This window comes from Coenobita brevimanus, chromosome 50, assembly GCF_032717465.1.
Source record: "Coenobita brevimanus isolate Jiangsu-jjx chromosome 50, ASM3271746v2, whole genome shotgun sequence".
Classification (NCBI taxonomy): domain Eukaryota; kingdom Metazoa; phylum Arthropoda; class Malacostraca; order Decapoda; family Coenobitidae; genus Coenobita; species Coenobita brevimanus.
Genome location: NC_137003.1, coordinates 48,385,707 through 48,402,555, shown reverse-complemented (window position 1 = coordinate 48,402,555; position 16,849 = coordinate 48,385,707). Strand labels below are relative to the sequence as shown.

General features: G+C 41.9%; 1 protein-coding gene and 1 non-coding gene across 2 annotated transcripts in view; one reads left to right on the top strand and one right to left on the bottom strand.

Annotated features, from left to right (window-relative positions):
* Nucleotides 1-16,849, top strand: part of LOC145399654 (uncharacterized) — a 555,258-nt gene that overhangs the window by 517,887 nt on the left and 20,522 nt on the right. The window contains exon 14 of the mRNA XM_080272195.1: nucleotides 10,016-10,217. Within this exon, the coding sequence (XP_080128321.1) occupies nucleotides 10,016-10,217 (202 nt within the window). The remainder of the gene's footprint in view (nucleotides 1-10,015; nucleotides 10,218-16,849) is intronic.
* On the bottom strand, nucleotides 12,290-12,408 carry LOC145399936 (5S ribosomal RNA). Its single transcript, XR_013897382.1, has one exon. It is a non-coding gene; the product is annotated as a 5S ribosomal RNA (ribosomal RNA).

Below are 16,849 nucleotides of genomic sequence, written 5' to 3'. Positions count from 1 at the left end.
AGAGAAAGAGTGGGAAAAAAAGTGCTTACCTTGGTGTGATGTCGACCAATTTGCCTGTAATACATATATTTAATTGTTTCAGTTTTGCAAATTTTAATTTTGCAAGGGTTTTTGTTGACCATATTCTTGCAAGGGGAGGATGTATTGTACATTACTAGTTGATTATATACAGTGCCCCCTTTGGTTAGTGTACATAATTGGTACCGAACCTAGTACATAATAACAAAATTGCGCGATAATGAAAGCACAGAACCTATTGGCTTTATCCTATTTGTTACCAGGCAGAGTGGGCACCCCACTCTTGAACCCAAATTTTCCTCTTCACATCAATTTATGCCCACTAAATAAATACATATATACAGTTATGGTAAGTGTCAGACACACAGGCACAGCAAAATTAATTGAAAGTGATGAAAAGGGCACAGTTACATAGAAACACTTAACATATAGAAGCCTGAGATGAGTTTGAGGTAAGAGGCTCTGAGGCTAGGGGGTGGAGAGGGACAGAGAGAGAGAGAGAGGGAGCAAAATCATTCTTATGCCAGTCAGATAGAAGCCAAAATCATATGCCTAAGTTTCGGTAAACATCTCTTGAGGAAGTGGATGAGGGACACAAATTTCTTGTTTATTTCCTCTTTTGCTAAATTTTCTTTCATTGTTTTCTTGTATGACCTTTGGATGTGACTCAAAAATTAATATGAGAGAAGAGTAGAAGTAACAGGAGAGAGAGAGAACTACAGTAACTCTTATGCACTTCTCCTTTTCCTGAATTTTCTCTTACTGTTTTCTTGTATCACCTTTGGAAGTGACTCAGAAATGAATAAGAGAGAGGGATTACAAAAACAGGAAAGGAGAGAGAGAGAGAGAGAGAATAAACCATTCTTCTGTTACTCGGATAGAGGCCAGAATCACCTGCTTGAGCTTAGGTAAACATCTCTGAGGAAGTGTTTGAGGGACACAAATTTCTTGTGTATTTCCTCTTGTACTGAATTTTCATTCATAGTTTTATAACCTTTGGATGTGACTCAAAAATGAATGACAGAGGGGGAAAGAAGTAAAAGGAGCATTAAAGGAAATGGAGAGAGAGAGAGAGCAGTATGTATCCCTTCTGACTGCCCCACAGAGGACAAAATTGCCTGTGTGGGCTTTATGTAAGCATTCTCTAGACAAGTGAAAAGAGGACAAGGTATGCATATGCCCTGTGTACTTCGTCTTTTACTGATTATTCTTACATTATTTTCTTTTATACCTACAGTACCCTTGCGTCCGGTACGCATTTGTCCAGTACCATTCGCATCCAGTACGATGGGGGGGGGGGAGTTATTACTGTAGTACGGATTTGTCGGGCTAGTACGGATTGGCCACGCAAAGTGGGCCAAATCCGAGGAGTTTTTCCCTAGTACTGTACTGGCTTGCTGTGTCCAGTACTACTGTACTACCCAAGCAACGCGTGGGAAGATGGCCAACACTGAGAACGTTGCCCTAGTACTGCCACGTCAGTCCAATACGCCTTCCTTGTGACTTGTGACGTGAGGTGATGAGAGGAGAACCATTGGGGAACCTCAGCAACAGGCAGGAACAGCAGCACTTCCCCCGGATGACGAGGACGACGATGTGTCAATGTGTGACTATGAGGGAGGGTGAGGCAGAGAGGCCTTCTCAGGATCCTGAAGGCCCTCCTTCAGGGGGTCAGTAGGACCATCTACAGCCTTGGAAACCCCTCCCCCTTCCCCCAAGCCCATCACCACTCACCTTATAGGTTGGTAAAATCTTAGTTGTGTCAAGATGTAGTTAACTTGAATTTTGAGGGGGCTTTTTCAAGTGTATGCTGCCTTCATGGGCTTGGAGAAAGCTTATGACAGAATAGATAGGCAAGGTATGTGGAAGGTATTAAGAATATATGGAGTGGATGGGAAATTGTTGAATGCTGTGAAGAGTAGGTACAAAGGAGCTAGGGCTATGGTGCGAATGGATGGTGAGCTGAGTGAGTTCTTTGATCTCAATGTGGGACTAAAACAGGGTTGTGTGATGTCTCCATGGCTGTTTGATATATACATGAAGGAGGTGCAGGGTAGGGCAGTGGATGTGGGGGTGGCTCTAATGAATGAGGGTGAGATTTGGAAGATTCCGGTGTTGCTGTTTGCTGATGATACAGTATTGTTGAGTAAAGATGAGGGAGTTGCAAGGTTTGGTGAATGAATTTGGGACATTGTGTAGGGAGAGGAAGCTGAAAGTTAATGTAAACAAAAGTAAAATTATGGTGTTTGAGAGGAATGAAGTCACAGAATGTACAGTGAAGTTGGATGGTGAGGATATGGAGAATGTGAGTGCATTCAAGTACTTGGGTAGTGTGATGAGTAAGGATGGAACTTTGGGGGATGAAGTGCGTGAAAGGGTACAGCACGTAAGGAAGGTTGTTGGTTTACTGAAAGCAGTGATGAGAAATAGGGAGGTGAGTATGGAAGTTAAGAAGTCACTGCATGATAGTATTGTGATCCCTACCCTGACGTATGGAAGCGAGGCGTGGACCTTGCAAGAGGGGAACAAGTCAAGAGTGAGAGCAGTGGAGTGACATGGAGGGACAAGTTGACGAATGAAGAAGTGAAGGAACGTTGTGGGGTGGATGTGGATGAGGTTGAGAAGATTAGGAGAAATACACTGAGGTGGTTTGGACATGTGGAGAGAATGGAGAATGAAAGACTGACTAAGAGGGTGTTTGTAGGTGAGGTGGAGGAAGGGAGTTGAGAGGTATATGAGGGAGGGGGGGATGAGTTGGGGGGGAGGGTAGTCAAATGGTGGGTGACAGAGCGACTTGGAGGCGTTTTGTCTGGGTCCATCCTTTGTGGGATTAGGGCGTCGGGCTATGGATAGATTTTTCAAGGCTTCTCTGACATTATTCATTTTTCCCATAAGGTCTGTTGTTTATCCAGTTTGGATTAGTCCAGTATCGTAGTATTGTCTGACAAAAATACCGTACTGGACGCTAGGGTACTGTACACACATACATACATACATCATCTAATCCTGTGTTGCCCCATGAGGAGCGTAGAAGCCCGGAGCTAGGCAAGTCGGTCCTGACATTTAAGATGAGAGTGACAAGCCTCACTCATCCCTGAGTGGCATTACATAAGCAGTAAACCCCAGCCACCCTGTGGATATGACCTTTAGATATGACTTGAAAACGAATAACAGAGAGGGATTAGGAAAAGAGGGAGAAGAGAAATGGAAGAAAAACAGAGAGGGGGAAAGAAGAGAGACAAATATATTTGTGGTCAGTCAGTGTGAGGTTTTATAATGGAGAAGCCATATCCCTTTATACATAGGACTGGCTGTGTACAGGTTTGCACAGTACCCTTAGTTCAAGAAATGACTGCCCAAACTGGTTACTGTATGAACACATTGGCATGGTACTGTACTTTTAGAGTAAATAAATCCTTTAGATACACATTGTACAGTACACCTTCGATATAACAGGCTGATTGGTAATAGACCCTTGACGTTGAAGCCAGTAGTTCATGAAAGCCAAACACCATGCTGTTCAGTAATTTCCCAGGTGAGATCGTTAACTATAGAGTGTCGTTCAGCCGTACAGTCATACACAGTAGCACACAGCGAGGTCTAATAGTCTCTTTTTCTTCAGTTAATGCTCAGTTTATGGCTCCACTCATAATGCTGGTCACCCAGAGACTGATGCAATGTTCTGCAGGATGAACAAGAGTGCAGGTGTGTGTGTGTGTGTGTGTGTGTCTGTGTGTCTGTGTGTCTTTGTGTGTGTGTGTGTGTAGGGACGCCATTCTGGTTGGAGTTTCCTGCTTGTCTACTCAGTTATCAAACAAAATTTGTTAAATGAACATAGTGTTTGGCCAGCTTCAGGTGGTCATTAAAACCAAAATTAATTAATAGAGGATTTTGGTATATTGAGGGTTTACTGTACTTCTTGTAACACATCAGTAGTTTTATGTTCTTTTTTGGTAGCTTACATAGTTTTTGAGTTTTGGGCAAGGACTGGAATGTATCTTCATTGTTTCTTTAAAAACTTATGGGGAAAATTGCTTAGAAATCCGACAAACTCAATATCAGACTACTCATAGTTATACATACCTGTTGGATATCTGGGTATGCCTGCACAGTGCACAGCACCATCAGTGTTGGCAGAATCCAGCTCACATGCACAATAACAATGAATTTTTTAGCTGAAAAATTCATGATAATGGTCAGAGTGCTGATTTTCATCTTGCAATGATGATGAAAACTGCTATAACCAAATGCACAATAACCATGACATCAGTGTAATTCAGAAGTCTTATGTCATTTATTCTAAGGTTGTGGCTGACTTACCATCAGGTGTTGACCCTCATAAGGCAAACCAGTTTATTAATGCATCAGACCTAGGTCAAAATATTAATGCATTTCATTAAATCCCTGTATTCCTTTCTTTCTAGATTTGCTGATGTCACCAACAGTTTTTTACCCACAGAGATAGTTGGTAAATGTTGCAGCAAGTCATGATGTGCCTCATCAAGTATCATAGTATCAGAGCGCACTCCTCAATCATCCACTTCTCCCACCAAATATGAGTATCCAGATGAGATGCAGCATAGGCCTACCAACCCAGACAATATGGCACACACTGCAACACGAGGATTTTCACCAGTTACCAACTGTTACGATTGGGGATTCAGACAAAGATTTTTTTAGGTTTTACCTGAGAAGAAATTAAAGAAGCTCAACTTAAATATAGTTCTCAGTCATCTGAATGCGAGGATTCACAGGAGATTGCTGATGCGCACGTACCAGACCCTCATTTTCCTTCAAGGATGGCAAACTCTTTCACCAAACTGGCAGGTGGCCAGTCTTTTTCAGGTTTGTTAGTTGATGGACTAAAAAATAGCATCTGGGAGCGTATTTCAAACATTTCTATTAAATCCCTGACAGTGGACAACCTTATTTACAGATGCAAACTGGCGACAGAAAGGGAACTTCCAAAGAATGCTTAGGCATCAGCTGATTGGAAAACCACAATTGACACAACAGATAAACTGCTGCAGTTAGGAGTTCATCATTGCACTCCATTCATAGCCCCACAGAACAGCACTCGTTTCCTTAAATCCAGGATCATTGAATTACAGGTCCCTGATCCCACAGATGTACTCGGGGATATATGGCATCAGAGCTTAGAGACTTTATGGGATGAACTTACAGTGAAACCATAGGCTTCCCTTCCCAATCATTTGAAGCTCCAACATCTACAACAGTCTTTCGGGTCCAGTTGAAGGACTTAGAATCAGACTCACTCCTCTCCAAAGTGCTGAAGTTCTTAGCTGCTCTAAAACTGAAAGCTCTCCCTGCCTTTCCACTACTGTGTCCTACAGGAGATAAGAGACTGTTTGATGCAGATTACACAAAAACAGTCAAAGCCAAGACTCTCATGGCTCCTTCTGTCTTGATAATGATTATTGCCTGGGGCTGGCTTTAAGCCCACAGCCTTTTGGGTCTCTCACATGTCCTTAGGGGATGTGCAGTCTACCTCTTGCCCAGTGCCCTTAAGGCAGTTGATAAAGAAATGAGAGTATGCCTTCAGTTAATGACTTGTGCTGGTCATTCAGCATTCACTAGTATTGCCAGCTTAGTTTTAACAATCTATCTTGCACCCCAAGGACCATACCAAGGAAACTGCATACATCTTCTACCAGAGCCCTCCACAATTAGTTATCAACACCTAGACATCACAGACAAAACAGGCAACATCCAAGCAGCTTCAAAAATAATTCCAAAGAGCAGAACATCTTCAGGCTTAATGCCACCAACCATCCTCACCATCCATATCAAATCTTAGTAGCTTCAGGAAGGAATTGTGACACCGTGGCCCCAGTTCTTTCGATTCACACCAAATGTCAAGCTTGGCTGGAGGGCTTGGGATTGAGTGGTGGCCATACATGGGTCTACATGGAAATGGAATCCTGTCCTCCTCTTTGTTGTCCATCTATCCAAGGTAAGGTTATACCAGCCATCAACACATTTTAGATGACAAAATTTGGAGGAGCATAGTGGAAAAGGTGCCTTTTCCTATATTTCTTTCTCAGTTGTTTCCAGTACCAAAATGGGATTCCAATCTTCTAATAATCATCTTAGACCTCAGAACCCTCAATGCTTTCATCAAGCCAAGACCATTCCATATGGTGGCAACCAAGGCAGTATGATGGCATCTGTATCGGGTGCTAGATGACCCCATTGTGTCCTCAAAATGGTTATTGGCATATCTCCATTGCCAAACACTTCTGCAAGTTACTGGCATTCTGTGTTGGGAGCCAGACTCAATTTCGTATTCTGTCATTCGGTATCAACATCACACCCAGAGTATTCATGAAAATGGTCAAGTACAGAAATCCGTCAATTATCCGGACTTCCATTGCCCGGACAATCCATTACCTGGATGCTGTTATCAGGCTGTTTGAAACCATTATTTGTATATTTTTCCAATTTATCCAGACAAAATGCATGTGTCCAGGTGGAAATTATGGCCGCGCGAATATTTTTGTGCCTGGCGGACGGGAACAGCTTGGTGGCACTGCCCAGTCTGGCAGGGTAGTTCACCCAGCATCTGCCAAAGACCCCCTTTAGTTATTCTCAGTTCCTGCCCGATGACAGTGTAGTGAACAGCTCCTCTCAGACAGTTGTCATGGCAGTGCATGTGGTGGCTTTTGTGATTTTTTTCCTCCGTCGCAAGATGTCTTAGAGGACATTCTCTCCCAAAAGAGCCCAGTCTTGTCAATATTCAAGACCTGCTTCGCACTGTAGCCACTCTCCTTGATGATGTGTTTCAGTTCGTCTGGAAACACTGCCACCACCATCGTATCTACTCTTGCCGCCTCAGCATACATCTTCACGTGGTGGAAGTTAGCTCATCTCTTGAACCAGTCAAACTACCCATGGCTCGCCTTGAAGGTCTTGCTTTCATCAAGATCCCACCTCACCTTGATTTCATCTCAGTGAGAGAGCCTTAGTTCAAATAATTGCCTGGCTCATGGGTGCCTTCCGCTGGTTCTGATCCTCCACCCACGTGCACAGCATCCGCTTCAGCTCCTTCATTGCAGGTTCTCACTGGTGGATGATATGGGAGGTGGATAAAGTTGCAACTTCCCCACCAGCAGCCTGAATGGCATCCTTCTTCTTGATGATGGTGGAGAGCTGAAACAGCTGCACATGTACCCTTACCTTTGTCGTGACGCTTAGGAATTTCTAGTTTTACCTCTAGTGACACAGTCTTGCACACATGCTTTGTGGGAACATCACCAGCACCAACAGTAGCAGGCCTCTTACCACCCCCACTAGGGCCTCCACTAGCACCATCACTAACCTCACCACGTGCATCACCGTTACAAGACTTTATCACACTTATTTAGGCCAAAAATCACTCAGTATTGCACTCCACACATGATTAGTATCACTGCTGTACTCACGGCACTGCTTGCACACAGTTACGATGCACTACGATAGCTGCTTGTGTAACATTGGTGGTGCAACACGATCCGTGGTGGGCGAGCATAAGTGAGTTCCTCACTCTGAGATGGCCAATGTGAGAAGAACAACATGGGTGAGCGCGGGGTGATCAATGGCTGTGGGGCCTGCGCGAGCTTTTCTGTGCATCCTGGGAGGCAAGCGGAATCAGCTGGCCGCAGGAATGTACGCGATTCAAAATTTTGGCCTGTTGCCTGTGGAAGCGATGTTGGAGAGCCCGTCGTTAAACCAGGGCTCTGCCATCGGGTAACGGGGTGTGGTGGTAATTGCACCCACATCACTAAGCCGGGGTATTGCATCTATGGGTATCATAAATTGGGGTACTACTGTAATATGTAGGAATTGCATGCACAGCAATTTTGTCCAACAAAACAAACTTCCATTCCTGTCAACAAGATTTTATCTTTTCTGCCAGTGCAAATGCATTTTAAGATTAATTTATACATTAAAATCTAGTTGATAGAAATGAAGATTTGTTTTGTTGTACAAAATTATTGTGCTTGTAATTCCTATGTATTTATTATATTATCTGCAAAACAGCGAGTGGCAAGTGAGGGATGGAATGATGGCGATCAGGTGAGACGGAAATGAGTAGGCCATGACCGTATACTTGTACACAACTGATGTGTGAACAAAGGAGTCATGATGGTTCTCCTGTACATTTCTTTCCGAATCGTCATTTCACAATAAATGCTCAGATGTGGCATCCACCCAGGAAACAAACCTCCACACTTTTCTTCACACCTCACTGTGGTAAGGTGCTGTCAACCACGAGGGGATGGGATTCTAAGGCAGTTGCTTACTTGTGGTTGATGGGGCTATTCAGCCAGAACGACTGGAGTAGGTAAATGAGTAACAAAAACTACTACCCGGTATGTGTTTTCCCCTGGGCCAGGGACCAATTTCCCACTCACTATTTTTGCCATACCCTGATAACTTTTGGTCACTGTTATGTCTTTTAGTCACTTGCCCTTTTTGTATCCAAAGGTGCTTGAGCAACTCTGTCATCACCCACAGTTGGTAGAACTGGCCAAGAGCAGTGCAGTCTTTTTTAATGTCTCCTTTACTCTCCAAGAGAAAAAAAAGTTGGGTTTTGGACTGTATATAAGACCTATTTCATGAACAAGTTAATTTTCTGCTTATTAGAAATCAGATCATATACAAAACATTGCAAATCTACATAGCAGGCAAATGGTAGTAATCTCTGACTGGAATCATGAAAGGCCATTGGAAAATATGATATTCTGTTGTTAAAATAAGATAAACAGTGCTGACCAGACACTCATTGCTATATTCTCTAGTGTATCATAATTATACTCATTAGATGTACTGTATACAGTGATATTTATTGAAGTACTCTACTCTTGTGTTGAATAATAAAAGGTTCAACTGCATATAGTTGTTAGAAGAGAACACACAGTATTTCAATTATTTTTTGCAGCTGTCGATTGGAGACTGAGTCCTGGCATGAGAAGTTCTGCACATTTACAGACAGATGTCAATAAAATGTAGTATCAGACAGACTTTTTTGTCACATGTATGTTACTCATTCTGTAGTCGGTCAGACAGACTGGGGTTGATCAACAACTCCTCCTCCTGTAATGCATTGTATACAGTAATCCCTAGGTTATCACACACTTAGTTATAGCAGCTTTTTTTATCACTGCTGAATGAAAATCCGCACTCCTGCCATTATCACTCATTTTTCAGCTTTAAAAAACAAAAAAAAAGAAAAAAAAAAATCACACGTGAGCTGGTTTGTGTCAACAATTTTGGTGCAACATCTGTGGTATCTGATGGCTTTGAGGGATTCGAAGATATAGGCCCTACTCAAGGAGTTAATCACAGGTGGCAGAGACAACAAACTCTCCATCCCCTAGGCTCAGAACCCCTTACCTCAAGCCCATCTGAGGTCTGTATGGTACATGTTTCTTCCTTATTTGTGCCATTTTCATCATTTCCTATTAATCTAACCATGCTTATTTATGTTTCTGATACTTACCATAAAAATGTGTATGTATTTAGTTGGTCTAACTTGTTGTAAAAGGGAAAATTTGGGTTTACAAATGGGATGGCGGTACCAGTTAGGATAAATCCCATGGGTTGTGTGCTTTCCTTATCTCACAATTTCATCACATGTTAGGCACAATACGAATTGTGCGCAATAACCAGGGAATCCATGTACAGTACTACTATATATACTGGTACAGTACTGTGTTCCTGCAAAGTTTATCTCCCAGTTTATATTATTTGTGTAAATCAACAATTGATTATTATTTTCAGTATAGTTAAAATATTTATTGTTTAATTTTTTCTTCGTGCATCTTCCAGTTTATATTATGTGTTTATATCAAACCATTGATTTTTATTATCAACATAATTAAAATGTTTATTGTTTAGTTTTTCATTAGTATTTTTTTTTGCTTTACTGATATCACATACCATTGCCTGCTGTCTATATTTTACACATCAGATACATCACCATTCCCTTCCTCAGTGATGTAAAGTGTGGGATGCTGCATTGTCAACACCTTAATGAGCGACTGGAGTTTGGGATGGAGAGTGTGAGTAAGGTGTCACACAGCTTCCTGAAGAGCAAGAAGGGTGTCATCCCGTGCCGTGTGGCACTTGTTGACATGGGCCTGGATGTGGTCGACCCTGGCCTTGCACCTGACGGGGCTAAGTGTGGCCGTGGCAAGGTTAGTTATTTGCAGTGCAGTAAGTACTCTTTATATGTTGATCAGGTGTTTTGAAATATCACAGCTTTGTCCATACTGCAGTAATATAAATTGGGGGGCAGTGACAAATCAACTTGAAAGGTAGCAGTCAAGGTTTGATGGACAATTTACTGTATATGAATGTACTGTCAACTGAACAGCAAAAAATATTAAAGTGGCATATAATGAGGGCTTGCTGTATATGATTTTGTTTGGCAGGTAATGTGAAATGCATCTGCATAGAGAAATACCAAATAACGATGTGCGGTTGGTTAGGCCTGTGAGGCAGAACTAGGATCTGAGAGATTTTGGGTGGAATGTGAAAGAGTGCCTGGCTCATTTCTTTGAGCATACTGCTGATAGCTATCCCTCTTTCTTACGATTTCTTTCCTTGTTTCCTTTTACCATTTTGAACTCCATCCTTAGTTGTCAAGAAGAGGCCAGGGAATGGATGTACCAACGCCCAGAGCTGGGCATGGCAAATGCAAATTCACTTCTGCAAACGCAGGTCCACAAACTCAAACCATTACCTTCTGCAGCCGCAAATCTGCAAACTTCTTAAAACATGTGATTCTGTGAATGCAAACACAAATGCAAGCCCTATGTATCCCTTTCAGTACCACTGCATCAGTTTCACTTTATTGTGGGTACCAGTAGAGGATTTTAAGTTTAGGATTATATTTTGTTTCAGGGAATTAAAAATTATCTCTACTCATCCACTATAATTATATATCTTTATTTACTCTTTTCTGACTAATAGTAGGTAACTTTATGAAGTTTGGTAATTGTCTGTAAAATGAATGGGATATATAAAATGATAGTAAAACTAAAATACAGTAATCCCTCCTGTATCCGATGTAATAGAGCCAAAGGCATGTCCGGACAGTGGTCCCATCCGGAAAATGGGCACCTGCCTGCTGGACTGGTACTTAAGGACCCTAACCTGGCCTAACTTTGAAAGCCACCTAAATAACTCCCTACCGGACATGCATAGCACCTATGTAAACCTATTTAAGACCCTATTCACACCAATAATGGACATAAAACATGAAATAAATGAAAAGGAACCAAAGAATGAGGAATTAGAAGTGACTGTACCTCAGTCAGGGTACTTACAGCACGTCTGTGGCCGTCTTCTTAAGGCTTTGGCAGTGGTGAAAATGCTCTTGAAGCACGTACAGTAATCCAGTGTTGTGCCATACTTACAGTAATTCTTTGCACTGTGAGTTATAATTATTTAACACTGCACATTGTTAATTGCACCATGCCAGTTTCAACCACCAGTTTTGCACTCCACAGTTAATCCTTTGCATTCTCAATTCTAATTTCTTAACACTGCACAACACTGTAAATTCTCGTGTGGTCTGCTGGCAAAGTATTGCAGTTTATTCACTGTTTATTCACAAAAAAGAGCACATGTGGCATCCACTGCGATAAGCATCCACTCGCGATCGAAGTTAAGCAGTAACTGTTGGAGTGTTGGTGACAGGGAAACGAGTTGCCAGATCACAACAGCCACATTACCAAACTCCTCAATTTTCATTACCAAATTTAACTTATTACCAAATTCGTAAAGCTAGCATTTATTCTTCACTAATTGTATATACAAGTGGAAATACATGTAATCACTCTCCTTATAATTAACAGCATGTTGATTATTTTCACGGTATGTAGGCTAGCAAAGTAATCAGAGAGAGCAGACAATCCACCATCTCCATCCTGTGTATCCTCATACATGTGAAAAATCCATTTGGTAATGCATTATTCTGATTCATTACCAAACAGAATTTTTCATTACCAAATTGGCCTACATTTGGTAATGAAAAATACCAAATGGCAACCCTGACAGGGGAGGGGGGGTGGGGGAAGGAAGGAAGGGGTGAAGGGGTCATGGTATAAACAGCTGTTTGGTGCTGCGCGGCAATTTCAAATTTTCATTCATTCATTCATTGCCAGACGCCATGTATCCCAAATGGGGTGGCCAAGGGCTTAGAGTTAACTGTTTTACAGGGAGGGGCACTAATCCTCCACCAACCCCACTTAACACATAGGGATGCCAACAGCATCTGGTGTTCCCAGGCGGTCACCCATCCAGGTACTAACCAGACCCAACGTTGCTTAACTTCGCTGATCGGACGGGAAGCGGTGTACTCAACGTGGTATGGCCGTTGGCAATTTCAAATTACGGGAGGGAAAAAAAATTGTTTTTTTGTGGGGGTTCTTTTTTTGGCCATTTTTGGGATCTGAAGGTTCTGGTCCACAATGTCCAGTAAATGGGGTGTCCGGAAGGTGGGCGTCCAGATAGGACAGGGATTACTGTATATACAGTAACCCCCCCCCCCCAATTAACTAGGGTTGTTCCAAACTTACTGGCTAATACTTGAAATTCGCTAATTGTTGACGCCTTCCTGAAAAGGACATTTACCAGTGATTGCATAGCCTATGAACCACTGATAACGTAATGCATTACCCTCAAATAAACGTTTCTTGTTAAATCTATTACCGCCAACCCTTGTTTGATTCGTCAGCGTAATGATGGACTGTCCTAAGTGTTTAGCTAAACCTAATCTAACCTCATTTAACTGTACCTAATTGTTTAACCCTTTGAGATTCTGATGACGTATTTTTGCATCTTTTCAAATCTAGCCTGAGAGATTCTGATGACAAGTTTATCTGTCATTTTGAGATACTTTTGTAAAATATTCACCATAAATTGCATTTACGCGTCATAACAGAGACTCGAGTGTGACGTCACGCAATGGTTGCTCTATGTGTGGCGGTACAGCACAGCTGGTCTGACTCATGGCTTTGCCTCTATATTACCAGTACTTTATTCATGGTAAATATTTTTGTACAGCTAAGTGTAAAATTTTCTGTTTTTGTCTAACTTGAACTCGTCATTTTGACCTTTTATATTCTTTGCTTTCTATTTTTGAACATACTGTGATAAAGTCCAGCTATTTGGTTTTAAAATGGCACCAAAACCTGCATTCTATAATGAAAGCTATATTTACCCAGACTGATCAAAGAAAAGGATCGCTAAGCGAATGTGCAGCTGAGAATCATACAAAATTTTGCATCTTTTTCTTTTGCTTTACTGCACAGTAACATGCATAAATTGCCATAAACTATATATCATTATAAAGATAATTTATTGCAGTTTTGCATGGTTTAAACCAGATATATCTTTTTTTTTTTTTGGCAAGATATAAAATTTTTTGTTTTTGCCTAATTTCAACTTGTCATTTTGATTTTTTATTTTCTTTGTTTTCCCTTTTTTTAACATACCACAATAAAGTACAACTGTTCAGCTTCAAAATAACACCACAACCAGCATCCTATTTTAAAAAGTATATTTACACTGACCGATCAAAGAAAAAGATCGCAAAGCAAATACAGTAAAAGCTCGATTAACCGGAATGCATGGGGATTCTTCCATTCTGGATATGGAATTTTCTGGATAATCGAATGTTACTCTTAGAAATTTTCTGGGAGGTCAAACAAATGAAATATTGCCAGACTTGGGACTTCATAAAATACATTATTCAGTATTAGTTACAGTACAGGTAAGGTACAGTACTGGTACACTCATGCTCACTAATATCTGCCCAGGGGTCCCCCCTTCCTACCTCAGAATACCCAGGGAAGAGGAGAGGGGCGGGCGAAACGAGCTCCACCCACCACTACCTAAGCTCCCAACCATCTCCCATACCCCTACCCAACCCCCCACCCCACCTGTCATCTTAACTAGCAGTTACATCTCAAGCTGATTTCATGCTTAACACTCTTGGTCCCATTAATAATACAAACAAAGAACATTAGGATATGTTAAAAGAATATAACTATCAACATGTTGCAGCAAGAAATTAATGCGTAAAACAAAAACGTTAACAGCCGCCACCTCAGGCCTCCTGTGTTGGGTGCACTGCTTTGCACACACACACACACACACACACACACACACACACACACACACACACAGTCAATTTTAAATTTTACTATTTATCTGTCTATTGCCAGACACCTTAATCCTGTAAGGGGTGCCCACAAACAAATTGCCTCCATGTCACCCTGTCTCCTGCCATTTCACTGCCCTCCCTGCAGCTCACACCCCCCTCTCATATACCTCTCCAGTCCATCCCTCCATCTCATCCTCTGCCTCCCCCCTCCCTCTCCCCCCATCCATCTCTGTCACATACACTCCCTTCATTTGTCTCTTGCTCTCCGTCCTCTCCACATGGCCAAACCACCTTAGTGTATTTCTCCTAATGTTTTCTGTCACATCCACATCCACACCACAATGCTCTTTTACTTCCTCATTTGTCAGTCTGTCTGTCCATGCAGCTCCACATGCATCTCTCAAATAACTCATTTCCACTGCTCTCACTCTTGACTTGTGTCCTTCCAACAGGGCCCAAGCTTTGCTTCCATACGTTAGAGTTGATATCACAGTACTGTCATGTAGCAACTTTTTTACTTCTGTGCTCACTTCCCTACTTCTTATCACTGCTTTCAAAGAACCAGCAACCTTTCTTCCCTGTTGTACCCTTTCAAGCACTTCATCCTCCAAATATCCATCCTTACTCAACGCACTACCCAAGTATTTAAATGCACTCACATTTTCCATTTCCTCATCATCCAGCATTACTGTACATTTGGTGACTTCATTTCTCTCGAAGACCATAACTTTACACTTCCCTGCATTCAGCCTTAGATTCCGTTTCTTACACACTGCCGTCTCTCATTCGGGCCGCTCCAACATCCAATACCTTACTTTGTGACTCTTATATAACCCCATCCATATACAGATTGAACAACCATGTAGACATGACACGTCTCTATTTCAGTCCAACATTCAGATAGAAAAATTCACTCAGTCACCATCCACACACACTGCAGCCTTAGCACCCTCTTACATACTCTTCAGGCCATTCTACAGCTTCCCATTTACTCCCTATGTTCTCAGTATCTTCCACATTCCATATCTATCCATGTTGATGTATGCTTACTCCAAATCCATGAAGGCCACATACAACTTCTTTCCCTTTTCTAGAAATTTTTCCACTAAAGACCTAAGGATGAATATCTGATTTACACAACCTCTTCCCCTCCTAAAACCTCCCTGTTCTTCTCCAACTAATTCCTCTGTTATTTCCCTGTCAATAAGTATCCTGCTATATATTTTTCCTTTTAACCTAAGAAGACAAATGCCTCTAGATTACCACACATTTCTTTTTCCCATTTTCCTTTGTACATGGCAATAAATGTACTTGACCTCCAATCCTCCAGGACTTTACCATCCTCCCAGGCCAATCTGCACTTCTTCCATATCCATTCTACTACTATGTTTCCCCCGTGCTTCATCATTTCATCACACACTCCATCAATTCTTGGGGCTTTCCCCATTTTGATTTTCCTCATTGCTTCCACTACTTCCATCTGACTGATCTCTTCCACCCTTCTCACCTCCCTCCATCTCCCAGCCATTCCCCAGCCACTTATACTCGCATTACTTTCATTTTCTATGTTTAACAGTCCCTTAAAATGTTATCTCCATCTGCTAACTTTTTCTCCCTTCTCCACTATCAGTCTGCCAGTTTTTATCTCTCACTCCCTTACTAACATCTTTATCACCATGTCTGACTCTCTTTACTTCCTTCCAGAGCACATTCTTATATTCTCGCCACTCTGTGCTCCAATTTCTTCCAAATTCCTCATCCATTCTCATTTTACTCTCTCATACTAATCTTTTCACCTCTTTCTTCCTCTCTACGTATAACACCCTTCCGTCTCAACTTCCTCCTTGCCTCTGGATCCCATCCACTCACTATATGCTTTCTTTTGTGCCACAGCTTGTCTCACCATGTCAATCCACCATGCTGTTCCCCGCACCCCATTTTGTCCTCTCCTCATTCCACACACCACCTCACATGCTGCACAGATATCTTCTCTGAATATCGTGCACACACCTTCCACCTCCCCCATGTGCTCCATATCATATTTACCAAGTCGTTCCTCCACTTCTCTTTTTTATTCTGCCCTTTTTCCATCCTCTTGCAATCTTTCTACCCTCGTTGTATGGACTACTACTACTTGTCCTTCCCTTCTTCTGATCATCCATTGCACTCGTACCTTGACTCCACCACCACCAAGTGGTGGTCAGAAAGTCCACTCTCCCAACCTCTGTATGCTCTTGCATCCATTACACACCTTCTCATTCTTTTTTCCACACACATAATCAGTCATTGCATTTAGTTCATTCAATTCACCACCTACCTCATCACTCACCACATATACCTGTGGATCATTTTGTCCCTAAAGAAGGTATTGGCTATCACCACCCCACTCCCTGCACAAATGTCCACTAGAGCACTGCCATTTTCACCCACTTCTGCAGGCACACCCCACCCACCAATTACTCCATCCACCTTTACATTCACTACTTTTCTTTTCATATCTTCAATCAAAAACACTTTCACATTCCTTTCACTACTTTTCTTTTCATATATTCAATCAAAAACACTCTCCCATTCCATTTGAACTTTTCCATGCATGCCTCCACATTTACCCAGAACTTTTCTTTCACTGTGCTTGCACGATCTTGTATTGATGCA